At 33.1% G+C, this 18,247-nt stretch overlaps 4 protein-coding genes across 4 annotated transcripts in view; 3 read left to right on the forward strand and 1 right to left on the reverse strand.

Moving 5' to 3' along the window:
- The window catches only part of LOC108577043, an 11,484-nt gene extending 10,351 nt beyond the window's left edge, over positions 1-1,133 (forward strand). The window contains exons 6-10 of the mRNA XM_017940131.1: positions 5-61; positions 156-525; positions 606-751; positions 849-899; positions 980-1,133. Coding sequence (XP_017795620.1) covers positions 5-61; positions 156-525; positions 606-751; positions 849-899; positions 980-1,102 — 747 coding nt within the window. The 3' untranslated portion in view covers positions 1,103-1,133. The remainder of the gene's footprint in view (positions 1-4; positions 62-155; positions 526-605; positions 752-848; positions 900-979) is intronic.
- A 2,519-nt stretch (positions 1,134-3,652) lies between these two features.
- On the forward strand, positions 3,653-6,320 carry LOC108577071 (protein VAC14 homolog). The gene is made up of 7 exons (XM_017940169.1): positions 3,653-3,843; positions 3,928-4,309; positions 4,387-4,960; positions 5,041-5,612; positions 5,673-5,791; positions 5,875-5,954; positions 6,016-6,320. The coding sequence occupies exons 1-7, from the start codon at positions 3,740-3,742 to the stop codon at positions 6,318-6,320; spliced, it is 2,136 nt and encodes a 711-aa protein (XP_017795658.1). The 5' UTR covers positions 3,653-3,739.
- A 514-nt stretch (positions 6,321-6,834) lies between these two features.
- On the reverse strand, positions 6,835-9,532 carry LOC108577048 (inhibitor of nuclear factor kappa-B kinase subunit epsilon). Its single transcript, XM_017940135.1, has 4 exons — positions 8,903-9,532; positions 7,619-8,792; positions 7,349-7,550; positions 6,835-7,272 (listed from the first exon to the last, which is right to left on the reverse strand). Exons 1-4 carry the CDS (start codon positions 9,324-9,326, stop codon positions 6,835-6,837), a joined length of 2,238 nt encoding a protein of 745 aa, XP_017795624.1. The 5' UTR covers positions 9,327-9,532.
- A 1,343-nt stretch (positions 9,533-10,875) lies between these two features.
- LOC108577044 (murinoglobulin-1-like) overlaps positions 10,876-18,247 on the forward strand; it is an 11,351-nt gene continuing 3,979 nt past the window's right edge. The window contains exons 1-15 of the mRNA XM_017940132.1: positions 10,876-11,052; positions 11,845-12,005; positions 13,322-13,563; positions 13,919-14,035; positions 14,291-14,478; positions 14,558-14,666; positions 14,759-14,992; positions 15,061-15,303; positions 15,553-15,878; positions 16,012-16,507; positions 16,583-16,706; positions 16,821-16,938; positions 17,161-17,389; positions 17,550-17,755; positions 18,117-18,247. Of these exons, the coding sequence (XP_017795621.1) occupies positions 10,970-11,052; positions 11,845-12,005; positions 13,322-13,563; positions 13,919-14,035; positions 14,291-14,478; positions 14,558-14,666; positions 14,759-14,992; positions 15,061-15,303; positions 15,553-15,878; positions 16,012-16,507; positions 16,583-16,706; positions 16,821-16,938; positions 17,161-17,389; positions 17,550-17,755; positions 18,117-18,247 (3,007 nt within the window). The 5' untranslated portion in view covers positions 10,876-10,969. The remainder of the gene's footprint in view (positions 11,053-11,844; positions 12,006-13,321; positions 13,564-13,918; positions 14,036-14,290; positions 14,479-14,557; positions 14,667-14,758; positions 14,993-15,060; positions 15,304-15,552; positions 15,879-16,011; positions 16,508-16,582; positions 16,707-16,820; positions 16,939-17,160; positions 17,390-17,549; positions 17,756-18,116) is intronic.

Raw genomic sequence — 18,247 nt, forward strand, 5'->3', positions numbered from 1 at the left:
AATACTAATGTTAGAAGAAGCTGCCAAAGATGCTGAAGCTAGAACTGAAGAAAGGCTTCAGGTGACTTTACTCAAATACTTACTACAAAATCAATAATATTTCTTTCAAAAATTACTACCTATAAAATTTATGAAATATTGTAATTGTGTATTAGGCGGAGCAACGAAGACATAGAGAATGGGTGAGCCGTTTGGAACGTGAAAGACAGTTACAACTAGAAAATTATGCCATCAAATTGCAAGCGATAGAAGTAGAAGGAACTAATTTAAGAGACGAAATTGGAAGGTTACGTGAACAGCTAGAAAAAGTTAGAGCAGAAAAAAGTCGGTTAGAAAATGACCTTGAAGAGGCTAGAAGGGAGGTAGAGACTGTACGCGAAGGTGAGCGTCAAGCAATCAGTCGGGCTAATGAAACTCACTATCAACTTGAAGCTGCCAGAGAAGAACTTTCTATGAGAGTCGAGGATCAGCAAAGGATAGAAGAATTAATGCAACAAGTGGCACAACTTCGGGCTCATAATAAAAGTACGTTTATAATTTGTAATACAAAAAATTATGATAATTTGTGCTAATAATGTAAAAAAATTGGCGTTTTTTTTCATAAGGTTTAGAGGAATCAAGGGATGAATTACAAGCTGCAGCGGCTCTGCAGGCAGGCCGTGAACTTTTAATGTTAAATCCTTGTAATAATGTTACTGAAAAAGGACCTAGTCTTGCTGTAGAATTATTAGCTGGCATGAATCAAGATCAAGTATGTTATGCTCATTACTTGTATAGCAAATGTGATTCTTAAACTACGAATATCATTTTGTATTTTACCTTCTCTTTCCTATTTGGGTTTACTGTAGATGGACGGTCAGATTCCTGGAGAAAGTGGTGAACCTTGTAGTATATCTGAAGTATGTATCAAATTCCAAATATACATAAGTTTCAAATTTAATGATATCAATTCCTATATTATAGTTTTAAATTATTGCAGATGAAACAAGCTTTAAAGGAGCAACAAGAGGTTAATACACAATTAAGGGCATACATCGATGGAATCTTACTGAACATAGTTGAAAACTATCCTCAGTTGTTAGAAGTGAAACAAACTCATTGAACTATTACATTCACTACCGCTCAAAAGTATCCGGACACTTGTAAGATGTGTGATAATAGCACATAAATGTTACTTAAATGTCTAAAATAGTAACTAAAATCAGTCTTTATCAATTTCTTATAGAATAAACGAGTTTCAATTTAATAATTACTTATTTAAAAACTTACCAATACTATAATAAAATTAAATACGTATTTTGACGAGTTCATCGCGGTTAGATATTATTGCTTGAATTAATCGCGGTAACCTTCCTATCAGTTTTTGAACTGTCTCTAAACTAATTTCCTTCCACGTTTCTTCTAAATATTTCTCGCTGGGGTTCAAGTCGGGTGATTCGGGGGGCTACTTCATTATTTTTAATACATTTTCATTCGCTAAGGTTTTTAAATAGTTTCTACACAATTTAACGGTGTACTTAGGATCATTATCCTACATAAAAATAAAATTGTGTCCTGTATGTTTCTTTCTCCAGAAGGCACGGCGTGTTCTCTCAAAATATTTAAATGTTCTTTGCGAAGAATTCCGTCTATTTTCACTCAATCCTTCACCATATTTGTACCAAAGCAACCCCACACAATAACAGAACCACCTTCATGTTTTACTGTAGGCACCACACAATCGTTTATTAATTTTTCACTCTGCTTTCTTCGAACAAACTGATGCCTTTTGCTTTCAAAAATATCAAACTTCGATTCATCTGTCCATAACACATTTTCCCAGTTTGTTATAGTCCAATTTTTATGTTTCCCTTGCCCAATTGAGTCTCTTTGTTTTGTTTATGGGTTTTAAAAGTGGTTTTTTTACAGCTACACATCCACGGAGGCCGACTTTAAGGAAGCGCCGTTTTACTGTAGCCACGCTAACAGGATTTTCTTTAGTTTTATTAATTTCGATAGTGATTTTTCGTGCAGTAAGACGTCTATTGTGTTCGCTGATATTTTCTGTATAGTGATTTTCTGATTCAGTGGCTTTTTTGGTCGTCCCGATCTCTTTTTTGATCAACAACCTTCAACACTTGCGTATTTCTTAATAATATTATACACCATCAACTTTGGAATTTTCTTTCTTAGAGCAATTTCGTTAATTGTCCTACCAAAAGTTCTTGTTTTGAACACATATTCGAACATAAAATACTTCCGTTAGGTTTTGCTTTTACGGATACAAATTTAGTTATTGCATTTTAGTTAAATAATTTGTACATAAAAATTAATTTTACTGTATCATGATACTTTACTGTATATAACAGTAAAAATAACAAATGATAAAATTATTGTAAATACTTTTATTCCTAGTTTAAATTACATTCTGTCAAAAACAAGTAAGTGTTCAGATATTTTTGAGCGGTAGTGTAGGTAGTCCGTTACTGAATTTAATGTTATTTGTTTGAGGCAGTTGTACATTAAACTTCTTTGTTGGAATTCTTATTGATAGGTTTATACAAGCAATTTTTGTCACAACTATACAAAATACTACGTGGGAAAGCAATTTCCGTCCATATGAACTTAACATTTTAAAAATGTGTTACTATTGTTAAATTTAATATTTTCACTGCCATTGTTATTACTTCAAACAGACGTTTTTGATACTCAAGGCAGTGGATAAATTAAAAGAATAAAATAGGAAGTAGGTTAAACACGTATAAAATTTAATTAAAAAATTATTATAAGCTCTGTATTGTCCGAATTCTAAAATTCGGAGCCTTATAACTTTGCCTTTTTAAAAGTGATAAAAAACTATTTTCGAACGCTGCGAAATAATGAATGTATAGCATAATGTATAAATTATTATACGTATGAAATCATCGAATTTTTTCTTGCGAGAAGATGAATTAATGAAAGATATTTAAAAGTTCTTAACAAGTGGAACAATGTATAGCTGCATGTTTATATCACGAAAATTGTGATATTAACAAAAAGTACCTACGAAATTTAATACTTAATATTTTCCCCCATAGTTTATGGTATATCTTAAAAATTTATACTGAATGATATAGAGAATGTAATTATAAATGATTATATTTTACTACTTATAGTTTCACCCTACTTATAAATCCCATATTAATTTTATTTTAAAAGATCGAAATGATTTTAATAATTTGTGTTCAAAATTTTCGAATAGTTACAACGATTTATATCTTCCAAAGTAAATTGTTCATTTTATATTTATTATAGTTATTATTAAAAGAAAATACAATAAATCACTAACAAAATCAAGTTAATTAAACTATTTTGTATATAGTTTTAGATACATTTTTACATAAAAAGTACAATAAAGAAATATTTGAAATAGATAGTATAATAATGATAAATATTTTTGTAATTATAATAGAAGCATATACTGAATGAGAAATTAGATATTAATAGAAGTAAATATATGAATATTAGTTTTTCCTTGATATGAATCAATAAAAATATACACTAAAACATAAAATTAATTGACATGTGCCACGCATAAATATTTCACATATCAAAAGTACGTCACACGTATATGACAAAGTGATGAGTATTAAACATAATACGCATGCGCTAAAGGTGATGGCATCAGGTGATAATTGAGGTCGAGACAATACGGCATCAGCTGTCACTTTTTAAATAGTTTTGATGTATCATTTTGTAATTTAAAACGTGACATTAAAAGATGATGTCGGAAAGAGATTATGCGCCGCTTAGTTCTGCTTGTGTACGTTCTCTTAACGACAAACTTTATGAGAAACGAAAAGCAGCTGCATTGGAAGTAGAAAAGTAAGGTTATATATTTTGTTTACTGCTTATGTGTATTTGTAATATTTTCTATTACTATTATGTACTATTTACATTTTATTTCAGAATGGTAAAAGAATTTGCTGCACACAATAATACTGTTCAAATCAAACGATTATTAAAAGTATTAGGTCAAGATCTTGCTACTTCACAGAATCCACACACACGAAAAGGTGGTTTGATAGGTTTAGCAGCAATAGCAGTAGGACTGGGAAAAGATACTGGTCAATATGTAGAAGACTTAATTCATCCTATTCTAGCTTGTTTTTGTGATTCAGATTTGCGTGTAAGATATTATGCTTGTGAAAGTTTATATAATGTAGTAAAAGTAGCAAGGGGTGCTGTATTACCACAGTTTACAGATATTTTTGCAGCACTTAGTAAATTAGCATGTGATTCAGAACAAAATGTAAAAAATGCTACTGAGTTGCTTGACAGGCTTATGAAGGTAATTAAAGTTCTTAAAATATAAAAAAAATAGTATATAATATAGTATGAAGATATTTATTTTAAGTACTTTTCCAGGATATTGTAACAGAGAGTGGTTTGTTTGATTTAGTTGGATTCATGCCTTTATTACGAGAACGCATTTATACCAAAAATCCATTTGGTAGGCAATTTGTAATAGCATGGGTATCTGTCTTAGATGCTGTTCCTAACATGGATTTTATCATATTTTTACCTGAAATTCTTGATGGTTTATTTAGAATATTAGAAGATCACACACCAGAAATTAAGAAAGTTACAGACACAGCTCTTGGTGAATTTTTAAGAAGTATAAAGTCTAATCCTGCAAGAGTAGATTTTCCAGGAATGATAAATATCTTAATTACACATGCACAAAGTACAGATGAATTATTACAATTAACAGCAATTACATGGATCAAGGAATTTGTACATTTATCAGGTCCTCTTATGCTTCCTTATATGTCTGGAATTCTTCTAGCAGTATTGCCCTGCTTAGCATATGATGGAGATTCTAGAAAAAGTATTAAGGAAACTGCAACACAAGTGAATTTAAACTTGATGAAATTGATAACTATGGAAAATACACAGCTTGTAAATAATGTTGGTGAATTTGATGTTCAAACTCAGAAGGGTAAAATTATCTCTTTTTAAAGTCTTAAAAATTTCTAGAATTCTCTGAAAAAATAATAATGAAAAACTAATTTTTTTTAGATTCTAGTCAAAATTGTTCCTTAGCTGAACTCTTAGATTTATCTAGTGTTGTTGAAGTGTTAACAAAGCACTTAATGTATATGTCAGTCCAAACAAAAGTTGCTGTTTTGAAGTGGATTCATCACTTATTCACAAACATTCCACATAAAATGTTTAATCATATTGAAAATTTGTTCCCAATTCTAATGAAGTCTTTAAGTGATAATTCAAATGAAGTGGTACAACAAACATTAGTTGTAATGGCTGAAATAATTAGTTCAAAATCACCTGAAGCAGCTACTACAGATTCAAATGCAGAAATGCAAAATAAATATTTCACAAAATTTATTGTAAATTTATTAAAACTATTTTCTACTGACAGAAATTTACTAGAGGAAAGAGGAGCTTTTATTATTAGAGAATTATGTGTTTTATTGAGTGCTGAAGACATTTATAAGACATTAGCAAAAATATTGTTGGAAGAACCAAATTTAAGTTTTGCATGTAAAATGATACAAACTTTAAATGTCATACTTTTAACAAGTTCAGAGTTATTTGATTTGCGAAATAAACTTAAAGATTTAGATTCTTTAGTGAGTATTTATATATTCCTTTTATGTTTAGTAATTATATTAAATTGTGTATTATTACAGGAAAGTTGCGAATTATTCAAATGTTTATATGTATCCTGGTGTCACAATCCTGTTGCAACTGTAGCACTATGCCTTTTATCACAACATTATGGACATGCTTGTAACATTATTCGATCATTGTATCCTTTATTGTCATATACAATTATTCCTATTAACATTAATTTTTGATGCTATAATATTACTTAACTCAAAACAAATATAGTGAAAATATAGAAGTTACTGTAGAGTTCCTCATAGAAATAGACAAATTGGTACAATTAATTGAATCTCCAATATTTACCTGTAAGTGTTTTAAATTATTACTAATCTAAAGTCCTATTTACAAAAACATAATGCATTTCAGATTTGAGATTACAACTCCTAGAAAGAGAAGAAAATGATGCGTTAGTGTACGCGCTTTACGGTTTGCTCATGATTCTTCCTCAAAGTGAAGCATATGCAACTTTACAAAGACGTTTAGCAGCTGTTCCACCAACAACAAAGTCGATACCAAAAACAGTATCAAATCCAAAACCTTTTAAAGATACGTTTGATTTCCCTGAATTATTGAAACATTTCCATACCATTCAAGAACGGCATAAAGAACAAAAAAGGAACCAGCGATTAACAAGTATAATAGAAAAAAATACAAATCATATGGATATGTAAATAAAATATTTATTATTTTAAATTTTTGGATAAGTATAAATACTAATTTATGTAAAAGTAAATTTATATATACAGTTCTAAACTTTTTACCACACGAACGTACTTCCAAAAAGAAACCTGCGCATTTATTGTGTTGTTTATTATAAATATTACAAGACTACATATGATAAATAAAATTATTGCCAAATTTCACACGTAAAATAAATGATTTTTTCATCATATTTAACATACAAAGAGTCAATACATTAAATATATCGCTATTCATAATACTTTCTTTACAGAACAGAAGAAAGACATATTCTTTACATATAAGATTGTCTTATTAGATACATTTTTTTTAATTTAAATACAACATACGAAAAATTGCGATCTCAAAATGGCATTAAATATATATATTACTAAAGAACATTACTAAAGTTCATAAGGAAAATTTTACATTATTTACTTTCTATATTTACTGTATACATTGTCAGTCTTATTTTTGTTAAGAAAATAATACATATTATGAGTATTACTAAAGTGATGTATACTCAGAATCATCTGTATCTTCAAGATTATCAAGTGTTGATAAACGGTCAAGTTGGTCTATAAGTAAACCATTCCTATCCACAATCATTGCAATTTGTTCGTGCATTACACAAATATCTTTCCATATTTTTGTATTTTCTTGAGCGGGCAAATTAGTTTTCTCCACCGTCTTTAACTTCCTTGGAAGTCTGTCTATTAAATGTAAAAAGTTTTCGTAACGTTCCTTGCTTTCTTGAGATAAACGATATGAAAATGTTTCTAATATGTGTTCATATATATCTACATCTTTATCTAAAATTTGAGTTTGTAGGAAGACCGTTTGTGCCATTTTGTACCAATCAGCAACACATTCAGATCGACTTATCATAGAGGGTATACAAAATGTTTCAAGAAGAGTTTTTATTCTTTGACCTGTTTCGGTAACCTAAGAATAAATGGAGAAAAATTAAAAACGTTATGTTAACTTTGTTATGCTGTATTTGTTTGTATTGAGTACATACCTTTATTCGTTCTAGAACATGAAACTGCTCATCATTATATGTAAGACTACGGGTAGCTCGGTCCCTTAATAAATGTTGCCAACCATCTCGCAAGCGATCAACTAACGTTGTTGCCTTTTGACTTGCTTTATTAACCCATGGACACCATAATCCACGAATAATGTTATCCCATTCACCTCGTAAACTGCCTTCTTTTACATATCTACATTCAAAATAATGTAAATATTTTTATTTAAGTAAATTGAATAAGATGGCAATAAAATTTATTACCTCTGGTGAAGCTGCATTACTGCAGGAGCTAATTCAGTTAAAAGCTCTTTACTTTTTGAGTCCAACTCCTTTTTCCAATTTTTTACTTCTAAGGTATTTTGATTTCCAAGCTTTCTAGAAACTTTCCAAGCAAGATTTTCACTTCTTTCTACTGCTATAGCTGTATCTTCTATAGCTTTCGTAAACTCTTTAGAATGTTGACATTTTTCTAATAATCTTGTGAGTTCTGCAGAGACAAGACCACTAAAAGCCTCTATTGCATCCTGTGATAATTTACTACATAATACTAGTTTGTCAATTCTTCTTTTACAGACATAGCCAACTGAACAAGCTACTTTTGCTTGACTAGCATCATTTTCTACAGACACTAAGTTTGCAAATACTGGAAATTTAGGTAATTCTGCATCCACAGGCAAATTAACATTATTGTTTTCTTTAGAAAATAGCATTAGTGGCTTGCTTTCAGATGTATTTGGGTAACTTTTCCCAGGAGTAGATTCTTCTACAATGTTTGTTAAAAATGTATCTCCAAAAAGAAGTATCTGTGCATGTGGTACAATATCAGTTTGATCTTGTATGTGTACTTGAAGTGCTGTCAATTTTTCTTCAGGATGCAAGAAAACTTTTACTAGACTACCTTTATGTATGTTAAATATATATACACGTTTTCTGCAAAGAGTATCTGTAACTTCAGAGAAAAACCGTTCAAAACTCCATATTTTCTGAGGATCAACTTCTAGTAAGCCAGCTAATAATGGAGTTACAATTTTTTTTAAACCAACACTCAACTGACAATTTTGTGGCAATTCTCTATTCCATTCTATTGGTCCATTTTCTGAAGTTTGTATACCTGATATAACACCAGAGGCTTTTTTTGATATAATATAAAACATTGTTTCTTTATTTCTACGACCACCAAATGGTCTAAATGGTAAGTTTCCTGTAGCTACGTGATACAGAGTTACACCTATAGACCATAGGTCTACAGTTGCTCCAAATGTTTTGCCAACAGGTTTACGTAAAACTGCACGTTCATATATATCTGGATGTAAGTATTCTTCTGTACCATATAAAGATACAAATTGTTGATCTTCTTGTAATTCTCTGGCAGCACCAAAATCAGTAAGTTTATAAATTGTGCTACCATCGTCAGCAATAAATTTCATTATGTTACCTACAAGAGAAACAATGATTTATTATTTTATAAAAAAGCATATCAAATATGTATTTTTCAAAGTTAACACTTTGTTTACATTTACACTTTTAAATTATATAATATTCTACCAGGTTTTAAATCTCTATGTACTAAATTATTGTCACGTAAATGTTTCATTCCAGCAGTTAAATGTTCCAAGACAAACAAAAATTCGCTTTCTGCTAGCCCATAAGTATTTTCTGGATCGTCTAAAATATTAAAAAGACTGCCCCCTGTACAAAGTTCCATAACAATCACTGTGCCACGACCATCTTGCTCCTCTTCAATTGCTAATAGTTGAACAATATTCTCATGATTTACTTTTTTAAGGACTTCAAATTCTCGCATTTGCACATCATGTGGGCGCATATGACTCAGCTGATTGAACGTCTTAACCGCGACAGGTTCTCCATTGTTTTTATTCACCCCTTGAAAAACTGCACCAGTTGCTCCTTTACCAAGAACACTAGTGGTGCACCAAACAAAATTAGCTGAACCACGTAAAAAGGACATTTTTATGCTTTTGAGAGTTCATACACTATTGTTGTTTTGACAGTTTGACAAGTGGTTTAACCTTTTTTATGAATGGTACATTTAAAAAATACTATGCTTGTATGTGTTTATATGTGTTGAAACTTTCTGCTGTTCAGGATTAATCTGAATCATTTCATAACACATTACATGAAAATTTATGCGAACAATTAATGCAGTGTTCTCTATATCACTAACGCGTAACGCACACTTGTCAGCATTCATTCGACTTTCGAATAAACTGCAGTACATACGTGCAGGAGCGGAACAATGTTCAAAAGTCCCAAGAGTCATACAAATCGATTAAAACTCGCGAGTGCAAGATTAAAATGTCAATCGTAGTCAAGGATGACGATCCCGTTTTTCAAAGGGCACGACGTTTGTAATAAGCTATTGGATTAAGCAAAAAATGGATTTTTCCATGTTCCCATAAAAAAAGATAGTAGGAAGTATACTGCGTTTACCATCACAGGCGGTCATTATGAATTTTTGAGGGCTCCGTTCGGGTTATGTAATTCACTCAGTGTATTTCAAAAATTTATTAACGAAATTTTCCGTAAATTATTAAAAGACAATATTGTCCTGGCTTACATGGATGATCTAATAATACCTTCGTTAACAGTGGACTGTGGAATCGAGCGATTATCGCGCGCGTTAAAGTTAGCTTCTGAATACGGTCTTCTTATTAGTTGGAACAGCGCAATCTTAAAATCGCGGGTCGAATTTCTAGGGCAAGCAGTGATATTTGGAAACCCGCGCCGTATCATTAGCGACCAAGGCACTGAATTCACGTCGAATGCATTTAAAAACTACCGCAGCGAGCAACGCATTGAACACGTTTTGATCGCAACAGGTACTCCAAGAGGTAATGGACAAGTTAAAAGAGTTAACCGAATCCTTATCTCTATGCTGTCAAAGGTAAACGCACTGAAGCCGGAAAATTGGTATCGCTGCCTCGATGCGTTGCAACGATGTCTAAATTCTACGTATCATCGAAGTACAGTAAACCCTCTTAACCGGCCCATATTGAACCAGGTCTCTGGCCAGATAAACGAATAGCCGGTTAATCCGACGATATCACTTGTAGGTAGTAAATTCAATAAAAAATAAAGAAATGTTTATTGAACGATTATTTATATAAAGAAATCAATAATGAGCTTCGATGTGGCTGACGATGACTTTGATGTGCAACGGTTGTCGATGGTCTTATGTCGAAGTCCATTATTGCTATAGAAAAATCACAATCTATTTCTATGGAAACCACTGGTCGGTTAAAGCGGAACCGGATAAGAGGGAGTCTACTGTATTGGTATATACAGAATAGTCTATACCTATCACCACAGACGACGTTTCTGCATGTGTAATGTCTAACCCCTCTCTCTACAGATTACAGGGGGCCAATAAGATAGGCCGAACGAATATTGTGCTTCCAGTCTGCGCATAGCTTACAGTTGTGTATATCGGGACGTCTTTAAATATTTTTCACGTCTTTATTGCACAGAATACAACGTTCACCATTCAATCGACAGGCAAATCAAGTTTCAAACTACTCATCAAGCATGTTCGCGAATATAGTTTATCAAAAATAAATGTTAGGTATAGTGTGATTATCCGGAATATACACGATGAACAAATTGATGTTTTTTGCGCTGTTTGTTTGTTCAGTGTCATTTTTACATTGCTGCGATGCCGTTTCGACCATCAAGCGGTAATTGTTGCAACCGAACAAATTCTTTGACGATAAGAATCAGATTATCGACGAAGAAAAGTTTTTAACAGATATATTGGGTGCTAATAAATTTCTGATTCAAAGATGCTGTTTTTAACACGTTCGCTACTGCGTTACATTTGTGCGACGCGCCAATTCTCATGTCAGTACGGTATTACCTATATGTGATACATTATACAAAATGCATATTACGTGTGCAAACATGCATCGTATTATGTAAAATTGATAAAAATATAGATAGATATGAAAAATTTAATAAAAATAATACGAAGGATAGGGGACGATGCTTCGACAGAATCGTATAGTAGCAAACGTGTTAATTGTAAGTAACTGGCGATAGTGGTGAATTCTTGACACTTTAATCCTCCTTTGTACATACTTTGCTTAAACATCAGTTGAAGGGTAACTTTTTTTACCTAATAAAAATTTTACCTCCGGAAACCATCGGTATGTACCACCCAGTGGTACACGCGGCACTCGTGTTAAAGTACCAAAATTAATCGTGTAAATAGAGTGTACGAAAAAGAGACAAAGAGACATCTATGTTTCTATTAATCCTAAAGGAAAAAGTAAAACATAAAAATTATTCACAATTAACAGTAAAAGACGTAGTACTATGTTGACGATCTTAAATAACTGCAATTTAATTCGTACAAACTTAACGATTGTAACACTACGTCGTCAGACTTGTTAATGTTTCATGATACGTGACGGATAATAGAGTTCGGAAAAAGTATCGTGTGTTTATACCGATTTTATTTTGTTTTGTAGGGGATATATGTTTACGGCCCCGAAAAGGCTGTTAATCGGTGAAACTGAGAGCGGGTGTCTATCTTTGCACAATTTAGAGCTGCCGGCTAGAGTTGTACTTGAACTACTGGTAGGACCGAAAGATGAAGTGTTAACCCATACTAGCGCTATTATGAAAACAGGTAAATAAATTCATGAATTACTGTATGTGCAATGAAAAGAGTACTCCGTGAAAAATACGATGAAAAAATAAAAACAATCCTCAAAACAAAATGGAATTCTGTATGGGGTACGATTGCTAATTGCTTATAAATCATCGTCGTACGAAGAAAGAAAATTTAACCTTTCAAAATTAAGAATTAATAGCTGCGAGGAATGTAATTCGCTACAAAAAGAACAAGAATAGAATAACATATCGATTCACGATCGTTTTGAGAATTACTTTGAGGATTACACGAGAAATTTTTCATTATACACTATACAACGAAAGATTCAATCGAGTTTTTGGAACAAGTTCTTTTACATCATTTTTCTTTTTCGTCTTCTCCCTCATCCTTGTGTGGTCTTTTCGTCTAGAGTCGGGCTCTTTAAACAAATCGTAAATTGAAATTGTCGTCGTTTCCTGCGGGGGAACTGAATTGGCCGACTCCCTCTGTGGAGAGGAAATAAGCAATCACTGGAATACATGAGAAACCCATTTATATTGTTATGCACGGGGTGAACAACGACGTAATGGCCGTTTAGCTTGATCAAGGTTCGACTTCGGCGAATAAATATACCTGATGCGTAAGAAGTCCTAAGACGATGTTAATATTCAATGTAACCCGCTGGTTGTTCATCTCGCGAATGAACATTTCATGAATATTAGTAATTAACTGATAATAAAGATAATAGCTCTCACACTGTTCTCTTTATTAACTTTAGTCAATTACTTAGTAATAAATAATTAAATTAAGTCGCGAGTAAGTCGTTAATTTATCGATACTAAATAATATAAGCATTAATAAAAAGATAGTATTATTTATCAGCAACAGAGCGATACAATGATATTAATAGTAAATTTAGTATGAGTACCACATTACAAAATTTAGTTTCATTATTATTAAAAGAATTTTAAAACTATCTCGATTCTAATATATTTGGATAGACATTTTTTTTTGCTTCTCGGGATTAATGAATTTAACCGGAACAAGTTGATTCTGAAATTTTTTTCTCAAGAACGACTGTAGAAACAACAATTAAATTAAATCGAGGTATAGTTAGACGGTGTTCTTGATACAGCAATTTATCGATTAAGGGCATCTTTTGCGTGAATACAGTTATGTCAATGCGGATAATTATTGTAAAGAGGAAAATTTTTGTGTAGATGTTGCATACCAATACAAAAGTAACTGTAATAGATCATTTACATTACATTCTCAGTATTAATATTGCATCCTGGACTTATTTTTTAAATAATTTTTTTATTGTATTAACGTGAGTGTTGCTTATTTTACAGGTGTAGAAACATGCCTGCAATTAACTGTGCCTATAACGAAATACACAGACGGAATACTCCGACTCAGGATCAATTTCGACAAGTACCCCGATTATGTGGTCGAGTCGAAGGAGAACGTTGACATCGAGCCCGGTTCTCTGTTGACTTTCGTGGAAACCGATAAAGCCATTTACAAACCTGGCCAGGATGTTAATATCAGAATTCTTATGCTTAAGCGTGATCTGAAACCTTTGAAGACAGTGGTAAGAAGTTGTGTGATTCGTTCGAACTTTCTGTCGTATGTTTAAGGAGAAGCTTTCTATTTGAAGTGGTAAAAAAAGAAAAGGAAGAAAGAGCGAAATTTCCTTTTAGTAAAGTAACAAAGTAAAAAACAAAAAAAAAAACAAAATCAAAACAGAATAGAAACGTGTTTCTAAATTCGAAAGATTATCTATTTGTTTTAATCATGGACCTCTTGATTCGATAATGCTTTAAATTAAACATTGCAAAAAGTTTCGACATAAGTAACTTTCGATGGGTTCAGATCGAAAACCTTCATTTAACGTTCCCTTGAAATCGTTATTTCTAACATGTGACAATTGTGCGTATCGTTTGTAGATTCCGAAAGTGTGGATTGAAAATCCAGCGAGTGTGAGGGTGGCACAGTGGACGAACGTAAGCACGGAGAACGGGATGGCACAATTGACGTTTCCCCTGTCTCCAGAACCGAACTCGGTAAAATTCAAAACGTTATTGTTATTGCTATTGAGAGGAAAGAAATTAGGGTGAAATGAGCTGAATGTTAAATTAGGAAGATCAGGGGTATTTCAGTAGAAAATATAGAAAGAGGGGGGGGGGGGGGGTGCAATGTGAATAACGACAAAGAGGAGCAAAGTAATAGTTTCACTCTAAATGGCAAGTTATAATTTCATAAAAATTGTACATTGAAGAAAATGTAAAAAGACATTTGCGTGTGTGTGTGTGGAACAGGGAGATTGGGTAATAAAAGTGGAGAAAAAGAGTGTAAAAGATATGTCGCAGAGAATGAAATTTCAAATGATTCACCAAACTACGTTCGAAGTGGAAAAATACATTCTGCCAAGATTTCAAATAACGATCGATTCACCGGAATATATTCTTGCCGATGTAGAAAATGTCACTTGGAACATCTGTGTCAAGTATCGTTTTTGTATTTTTCATCATAACCCTTTGGATATACGAATGAACTGAAAAATTAAGTAATTAATGACATTACAGATATAGCTATGGTAAACCTGTGAAAGGTACACTGCTGTTGAAATTAACGCCGCGGACACCTAGCTGGCAGAGAAAGCCTAATTTTCCAGCGATACGTTACGAGACGGAAGTAGGTAGCACATTTATTTATTTATTTTTTTTTCGCTACAACAACGTTGTCGATTATCGATATGAAAAAGTATTTAAATTTAAACATTTTAGCTTAATAATCCAGACGGTTGTACTGAATTTGTGCTTTCCGAGACCCTTCTTGGGTTAGCGCATTGGAAAGTCGATCCGAACAATATCATTCTGATAGCAGAATTTACGGAAGCTGGGACTGGTATAATGCAAAGTGCGATTAGTCTGACAAGGGTGGTGCACGAAGCTTTCAACTTGAATTTCGACGACTACATGCCAAAGTACTTCATGCTGGGCTTGCCTTATCATGGAAAAGTGAATTTTTTCTTTCACATGTTTGTCAGTTGTTTTGATTTATTAAGCTTGTATTTTTTATACGATAGTTACGAGTTTTGCGACACGACAATACACCTGTTCCGAATGAGAAAATTCAAGTTTGCCTGAGTACACGCGGAAAGATCGACTGGTCGAAGAATGTAGTAGAATGTCGCGACTTCATATCGTCCATCGATGGTTTCATAGATTTTGTTGTACCGCCACAACACAAGAGTACCGTTCTGTTAACTTTCGCCGCCACTGCTGTTGATTATCCACCGAAATATTACTCACCAGAAAAACCTTCGAGGGTAGGTAACATACAGTAATAATAACTGTATTTTTTCTTCTTTTGGTTATCATCGTTACAAGTGGTAAGACTTATTCTAATAACTTTTACTAAAAATTATAAAACAAAATTGCTTAATTTAATTATTTCTTAATTATTTCTTTGTTCAAATAATTTTTTTTACTGATATGCCTACAATACTAACTTTGGCGAAAAAATGTAATGTAAATCATATAATACTTTCTGTACAAACATAAGTAATATCTTTTAGGTTTCCATGAATCAGCCTTCCAGCTATATTAATATAATTCCTTGGTATTCTCCGTCGGATAGCTACTTAGTGGTAGCACGAGGAAATCAACCGATCGTGTGTGGCGAAAAATATTCCTTTAACCTGATGTACACGATACCCCCTAATGCGAACGAATCCATTTCTTTCCACTATTCAATCAATTCGAAAGGAAGTATCTTAATATACGGACATGTGAAGCATAAGCCTAGTCGAGACACGGTATTGAACTACTCTGAATTTCGGAATATACTGAGTGCTGTGGAACCATTGACCAATAAAACTGACGACAAACCCGTGGTGCACAGGTAAATTTAACAAATTCAAATTTTCTAATTCATATTGTACCGTTATCATAATGTTATATATACATATACATAGTGGTTCGTTTAAATAAGTAAGCTAAGTATTTGCATTAATAGTAGGTTTCTTTTTAATTAGGTTCCCATTAAGCGTTAAAGTTACACCAAGCATGGCTCCAATCTCAGAATTATTACTTTATTACGTTCGATTGGATGGTGAGGTTGTCGCGACCACCTACACCATTGAGGTTGGTCATTGTTTCGAGAACAAAGTGAAAACCGCATGGCACACCGACGTTCAAACCCCAGGCTCTACCACTCAGTATCACGTCGAAGCTGCTCCTTGGTCTCTATGTGGAATTTCTGCTATAGACAAATCGACTCTTTTTCTCAGCAAATCAAGATCGAATTTGCTCAATGCCGCTAAAATATTCGACGAGCTGAGGACATTCCTTCCAAAACCTTCCAATTCCTTCCAAATAGCTTCCGATCGTAGATGTAGAACGGTGGCACGTGAAGAAACGAATGAAGAGATCGCGCACTTTCCACCCACTTGGAATCTGCGAAAACGAAGAAGTCGCATGATAACTTATGATCGGTCCGTTAAATATGTGGACGCGACGGAAGCTTTCAGCGTAAGATTATTTTTGCATGAACGTTCAGAGTTGTTCCTTTAATGCTATAGGTGACTTGATCCGTGTCTCTCGTAGAACTTTGGAGTGGTTGTAATGAGCGATCTGGTGCTAGAAACACGACCCTGTCCATGGTTATTCCAGGAGCATACAGCGCTTGACAACGCTGAACTTAATCAATATGTACATGCCCAACAATTTGGCAAGTACTACTTTTTTTTTTTTATTCCTGACGAATCTTAACACTTAATGGTACTGATCAAACAAATGAATTGGCTTGGTGATGTGCGATGAATTTTGTCTATATCGGTAACAGATTTCGCAGTTGCTGCTGCAGCGAAGGATCCAGGAGTAGTTGATGATCTTCCATCTAAAAGTCCCACCCTTAGATCTTATTTCCCTGAAACATGGTTATGGGAATTAATACCTACTGGGTACGATTTAAGTCATTTTTTAAAATGTGCTGCGTATCATAGAAACTAAAAAATAGACGAACCTTATTTTTTTTATATATATTGCAACATATGAACATTTTCATATCAATTTTTATAGTTAAAATTATTTATTACGAACAATAACTGTCTATAATACTGCTTAAATTGGACGTGTAATGTCGGGTGTCAAATAACTACTGCATATTGAATTAATTTTCGTAGGAAAGAAGGTAAAGTAACGATAGAACGTACACTTCCGCACACTATCACCGATTGGATTGGCCACACAATTTGTATTTCACCAACTCACGGTCTTGGAATAGCACCACCAACCGCCATAACAGCGTTTCAACCGTTCTTTCTTGACTATAGTTTACCATACAGCGTAAAACGCGGGGAAATATTGCATTTAAAGGTGTCTCTCTTCAACCATATGCAACATAGCTTACCTGTAAGTACGTACCTGTAATTAATAATGAAAATACATGTATAGAGTATCATATCGCTGCTACTTTTTGCACAAATAGACTCCACAGGTACAGTATTTTTACCATGTAATAAAGAACAATTGATATTGTCTCATCATTTGATTGACTAATTAATGTACACAGATAATGATTCACTTGGAAGAGGTAGCAGGACTTGATCTGCATTTGTCGCATCCTAATGCCTCGTTCTGCGTGAAACCACGGGATAGTATCGTTCACGAATATATTCTTAGGCCACTAGTAGTCGGAGAAGTGAACATAACGGTGTCCGCTTTTATAGACACTGATTATCTAGATTCGTGCGGACCAGACACTCCAATATTTACACGGTAATTAAGAATAAATGAGTAGCGCGCAATCAGAATGTATCGTAAATCGTGATGCAACAAAGAAAAGGTGACAATTCTTTATGTGAAAATAAGTGAAAAATGTATATAAACAATGAGCATGTGTTGAAAATCATTTTTCATTATTTTCAATATAGAATTCTTTTAACGCGAATATTCAAAGTGGTGCAGTGTACGAAAAATGTTCGTGTTACATTGTCGGCTTACTTTTACATGAGAAATCACCGCTTTTTTTGTTGTAATACGATTTTCACTATACCGTGTATATTACGTTAAGAAAAAAAAAAGCAACCTGTTTAGTGTTGTTTAATAAATTATGTGTCAAATGGTTTTTGTTTTTAAGGGATGCAATCGTGAAACCAATTCTAATTTTACCAGAAGGTTTTCCCATACAGGAAACGAAATCGGCGTTCATATGTCCGATGAACTTCAGCGACGATTCTATGTCGATGTGGGAATTGATGTTGCCTAAGG

The sequence above is a fragment of the Habropoda laboriosa genome, unplaced genomic scaffold (assembly GCF_001263275.1).
Source record: "Habropoda laboriosa isolate 0110345459 unplaced genomic scaffold, ASM126327v1 scaffold486, whole genome shotgun sequence".
In the NCBI taxonomy this organism is placed as follows: domain Eukaryota; kingdom Metazoa; phylum Arthropoda; class Insecta; order Hymenoptera; family Apidae; genus Habropoda; species Habropoda laboriosa.